Source organism: Triticum aestivum, chromosome 1A, assembly GCF_018294505.1.
Source record: "Triticum aestivum cultivar Chinese Spring chromosome 1A, IWGSC CS RefSeq v2.1, whole genome shotgun sequence".
Lineage (NCBI taxonomy): Eukaryota > Viridiplantae > Streptophyta > Magnoliopsida > Poales > Poaceae > Triticum > Triticum aestivum.
Genome location: NC_057794.1, coordinates 67,520,152 through 67,525,508, shown reverse-complemented (window position 1 = coordinate 67,525,508; position 5,357 = coordinate 67,520,152). Strand labels below are relative to the sequence as shown.

At 51.8% G+C, this 5,357-nt stretch overlaps 1 protein-coding gene across 1 annotated transcript; it reads left to right on the top strand.

Annotated features, from left to right (window-relative positions):
• The first annotated feature begins 594 nt into the window (after positions 1-594).
• LOC123096433 (CASP-like protein 4U1) lies at positions 595-2,921 on the top strand. The gene is made up of 2 exons (XM_044518209.1): positions 595-1,149; positions 2,553-2,921. The coding sequence occupies exons 1-2, from the start codon at positions 624-626 to the stop codon at positions 2,807-2,809; spliced, it is 783 nt and encodes a 260-aa protein (XP_044374144.1). The 5' UTR covers positions 595-623; the 3' UTR covers positions 2,810-2,921.
• Positions 2,922-5,357: the final 2,436 nt, after the last annotated feature.

Below are 5,357 nucleotides of genomic sequence, written 5' to 3'. Positions count from 1 at the left end.
CGGAGTCTCATCCCGACTTGTGGGGAAATCATAGTCTCCATCTGTGACGCCCGGATAATTAAGCTACAGTAATAATATGCTAATGATGTCACGTACCACGATTACTGTTGTTAAACTCGCGTTGGTTCAAATCCGGTCCAAATTCAAGATTTTAAAATAAAGTCAAACAAATAAAGCTTTCAAATGTCAAAACAAAAATGTCCATTCGGTTGCAAATATTCACTAGCTAATTATCATGTGGTGACCAACATCATTTGGCTCTCCCTTTAATCTCTAGGAAAATATAAAGTGGCCCAACGACATATTAATTGCCTTTTTCAATTTCCAAAAATGCTTGAACAATTCCGTTGGATTTATAACTTTTTGTGCAACACCACAATTTGGTCCATGAATTATGTGCCAAGTTTCATTCTTCACAATATTCATTTTGTGCTCCAACTATTTACAAAACAGAAAGGAAAAGCAGAAAAGGAAATTAATTTTAAAAAAAAAGAGACCTAAACCTACCGGACCCTTGGCCCATTTAGCTAAAACAGGTCCAGCCCAACCCAACTCGCCCTCGTCTCCCTTCTCTGTTCACACAGGGGAATCGTGGCAACGATCCACCGGCGCCATGGCCACCGATGACGCCGTGGCAGCCATCCCACACCTCCCCGTCGTTTCCCCCGGCGGATAAGAGCAACCCCCGGCCCCCTCTTCCTCTCCCCCAAACCCTAGCCTCCTTTTTCCCTCCCACGCGCCGTCACTCTCGCCCCACACCCACCCGAGCTCCTCCATCGCCGCGTCGTCATCGATCCCGTGGCCACCGGCCATCCCTCGTCGCCGAGCTTAGTCCAGGAGCACCACCGTCCTCTTCCTCATCGACTGCAAGCCTCGATTCGAGCGGGGCCGCCCCGTACGCTCGCCATCGAGGCCGTCCCCACCGCGTACATCGCCGGTGTCCGCCGTCGTCGCCGCGACTCCAGTCCGCCTCCGGCCTCCCCGACCTCGCCTACTTCGACTACATGGGCGAGATCGAGCTGGAAGCCACCGGGACGCCCGCTGCTTCCCCGTCCTCAACCTCCATCCGTCTCGGACGCCGCTGCCGTCGCCAACGCCGGCCACCTCTACTGCTACTAAACCATCGACGGGACCCCTTGCGCTCCCTACGTAAGCTCCGTGTCCATCCCCTCTATTTTCGGCATCGATTTCGACCTCTAGATGCGGCCACCACCGTTGCCGAACCCACTGCCGCTCGGACTCGTCGCCGGCGAGGTTCCGACGAACCTCTGGTCGCGTGCGTACACTAACTGGCCTCCCGCACGCCTGTAGCTCCCTCCTAGCTCGCCAACTCACTCGATCTCGAGCTCCTGCGCCGTAGCCACACCCTACCGAGCTCGGGCCGTCGCTGAGGTCGCTGTCGTGCCCGCGCGCCCCTGGTCGCGTCCGGCCACGGGCGCCGTTTGCTGGCCGCGCCCAGGCACGCGTCCGCCTGCGCGTGGCCGTGCCTCTGCTGCTGCACTTCTACTGATGCTAGCCGCTGCCGTCCCCGCGCGTTCCCGCTGCTACTGCATCCTGCCGCTGCCGCTACGCCTCTGCTCTCTGCTACTGCCTCCCTATCGCTGCTTGCCTGTACTCCTGCTAGCTAGCTAGCTAGCTAGCTTTTTAGTTTTTACATTGATTAATCCCCTCTACAGCCCCTAATCTGCGGTTAAACAACCATTAACAGGACTTGAAAAATATGGGAAGGTAGTATGTGTGACAAACTCCATTTTACCCCACAGGACCAAATCCATTTGATGCATGGAATAAATCCTACAAAAATCACAAAATGCTATCTTTTGTTAACAGAAAACAGATTTGTGTGTTGCGTGCTGTGTGTGGTGTGTGTGTTGCGTGTGTGGCCGGCTGGGCCATTGTCCAGTACGGCCGGCCCCTTATTTAATTAGGACTAGATTAGTTAGTGTTAAATTAGTGCTAATTTACTTTAATATAAAATGACATGTGGACCACCCTGTTGGTTATCTTTAATTAATTGACTTAATAGACACAGTGTCCATGACAAGTAGGACCCACTAGCACTGTTCACACATTGACCAAGGTCAACTGTGACTGTTGACCTGTTGGCTGGGCTTTGATTGGCCCCACATGTCATTGACTGTGGCTAGCCCGGTCAGGGTATAAAAATAATCAACATTATTTAAATTCGAAATAAATAATTAAAACAATTTCAGAATATTAATAAAACTTTGAAAAATCATATAAATTAAACCATAGCTCGGTTGAAAATGTTTTCTATATGAAAGTTGCTCAGAAAAATCCAACGAATCCGAATACGTGGCTCGTTCATCTGTCACATGACCCTAGCATGCTGAACATGGAACTTTCCCCCTCTTTTCCTATGTCCGGAATCCGCCTAACCCCGGGAATTCATCCTTGGATGTTTATCCCCTCTGTCTGCAACGTGTAGTACTACGTTAGATCGACCCTAATTCTACTTATCGTCATGCCATGCTTAGCGTTGCATCTGTTTGCTTATATTTACTGTTTCTTCCCCCTCTTCTCTCCGGTAGACCCCGAGGCCGATGATGCCGCTGTGATCGACTACGTCACCAACGACCCCTCATTCTTGTCTGAGCAACCAGGCAAGCCCCACTTTTTGATCATCCCAATATCGTCCATTCCATTCTCTCATGCTTGCATTAGATTTTGCTACTGTTATTGTTTGCTCATATTCTCATGCATAGCCTGCTTCTGTAACCTGCTTATTGTTACCTTACCTGCTTATCCTAAATTGCTTAGTATAGGTTGGTTAGTGATCCATCAGTGACCCCCCACCTTGTCCCTGTTGCCCCTGCTTCATCATCGAAGACCCGATCAACGGGATCGAAGACCAGGCCCCGACACCGCACATCACTTTCCCCTTAGTTGCTCGACACTACTGGGTTACTATCGAGTGCCGAGGGTGAAACCTCTTCAGCACTTCTGATGTTAACCCTGTAGTGTAGTCATTCGGTCGTGGTCATCGAGGGTGATTTCTCCTTAACCACTTCCGATACGACTCTGTCGTGCAACCCCTCAAGTGTGAACCTCGGGGTTGATTCCTCTTACGTTCACCTTGATGATTACATCTAGTGGAATTCATCGGGGGTGATTCCTCGGGTTTTCCCCTTGATGTTTGGAGACACAGAACTTGGACTTTACCACTGTTACTTGGAAAGACAGGTCGACCCTGAGGGGTACCCGCGCGAGCTTAATTGCGAGTGATGTGGAGTCGGGCGGACCTGGAAGGTGCCCGCGAGATAATTACGAGGCGTGGCCGGGCATTCCTAGCCCTTGCCACAAGTCCTCGAGACAGGGCAACGGGGTCACATCTTTCGTGAGTCTCTACTTGTTAACGCGCGTTCCTAATCCACTACGATTTGGATATTTGATCCGAGGGGCCTCTGGCCTGATAGCACTAACCATCACGTGGGCATAGTATGGGCGTTCTGCGTCGTATGCATCAGCCAAAGCTTAATAGACGTCAGCGACTGAGCGGCGCGCGCCGGGTTGGACTGGAAAGCACCTACCTTGTTGAAGGAGGTAGCTAGGTCTGCTCACCGGCCGCGTTCGCAACGTGCAGGAGTTCCCGGGGAGATGACCCATGACCCCTGGGGGCATAGGTTTAGTCCGGCGTGCTGACCTCTCTATTAAGCCTAGGTCGGGTGGTGGTGTATTGTTTGGCCGAGGCCGGGCATGACCCAGGAAAGTGTGTCCGGCCGGAGTTAATCGAGCGTGGTGGGTAAGTTGGTGCACCCCTGCAGGGAAGAAAACATCTATCGATAGCCTGTCCTACGGTAACGGACACTTGGAGTTGTATCCCGATCGATACAACTAGAACTGGAGACTTGAGATGAGACTTGGATATGAGGAATGGATTGTGATGATAACTGGATAGTATGGCTCTGGGATTGCTTTCTTGCAGGGAGTCGAGAAAGGATCTGTGGCCGAGGTTGATAACATTACTACTACTTTACTTTATGCTACTCTACTCCCTCCTGTTGCTGCAGGATGGTGGTTTCCAGAAGATGCTAGTCTTCAATAGGACTAGGCCTTCTCTCTATTCTGGCATTTCTGCAGCCCAGTCCACATATACAGACTTCCTTTGATAATGTTGCATATGTAGTGTAGATCCTTGCTTGCGAGTACTTTGGATGAGTACTCACGGTTGCTTTGCTCCCCCTTTTCCCCCTTTCTTCTTCTTTCCGGTTGATGCAACCAAATGTCGGAACCCAGGAGCCAGATGCCACCGCCGATGCCTACTACTACGTGGAGACCGATGATGACCAGGACTAGTTAGGAGGCTCCCAGGCAGGAGGCCTTGCCTTTTCGATCATTGTTGCTTTTGTGCTATCCTTCTTAAGGCAAACTTGTCTAACTTATGTCTGTACTCAGATATTGTTGTTGGGGAACGTAGCAGAAAACAAAAATTTTCCTACGGTTTCACCAAGATCCATCTAGGAGTTCATCTAGCAACGAGTGATCGGATGCATCTACATACCTTTGTAGATCGCGAGCGGAAGCGTTCAAAGAACGGGGATGAGGTAGTCGAACACGACGTGATCCAAATCACCGGAGATCCTAGCACCGAACGGACGGCACCTCCGCGTTCAACACACGTACGGTCAGCGTAACGTCTCCTTCTTCTTGATCCAGCAAGAGGGAAGGAGAGGTTGAGGAAGATGGCTCCAGCAGCAGCACGACGGCGTGGTGGTGATGGAGCTGCAGTACTCCGTCAGGGCTTCGCCAAGCGCTATGGAGGAGGAGGAGGTGTTGGAGAGGGAGAAGGAGGCAACCAAAGGCGTGGATGAAAAGCCCTCCTTCCCCCACTATATATAGGAGGGCCAAGGGGGGGGGGCGCCGGCCCTAGGAGATCCAATCTCCTAGGGGGTGCGGCCAAGGGGGAGGAATCCTTCCTCCCCAAGGCACCTAGGAGGTGCCTTCCCCTCCTAGGACTCTTCCTCCTTGAAACCCTATGCGCATGGGCCTCTTGGGGCTGGTGCCCTTGGCCCATGTAGGCCAAGGCGCATCCCCTACAGCCCATGTGGCCCCCCCAGGACAGGTGGCCCCACCTGGTGGACCCCCGGGACCCTTCCGGTGGTCCCGGTACAATACCGATGACCCCAAAACTTGTCCCGATGGCCGAAATAGGACTTCCCATATATAAATCTTTACCTCCGGACCATTACGGAACTCCTCGTGACGTCCGAGATCTCATCCGGGACTCCGAACAACATTCGGGTTACTGCATATACATATCCCTACAACCCTAGCGTTACTGAACCTTAAGTGTGTAGACCCTACGGGTTCGGGAGACATGTAGACATGACCGTGAT

Coding starts and splice junctions, on each gene's coding strand:
- LOC123096433 (XM_044518209.1), top strand. CDS start 624: ATGACGCCGTGGCAGCCATCCCACACCTCCCCGTCGTTTCCCCCGGCG. Junction 1,150..2,552: donor GGACCCCTTGCGCTCCCTAC/GTAAGCTCCGTG, acceptor TCTCTCCGGTAG/ACCCCGAGGCCGATGATGCC.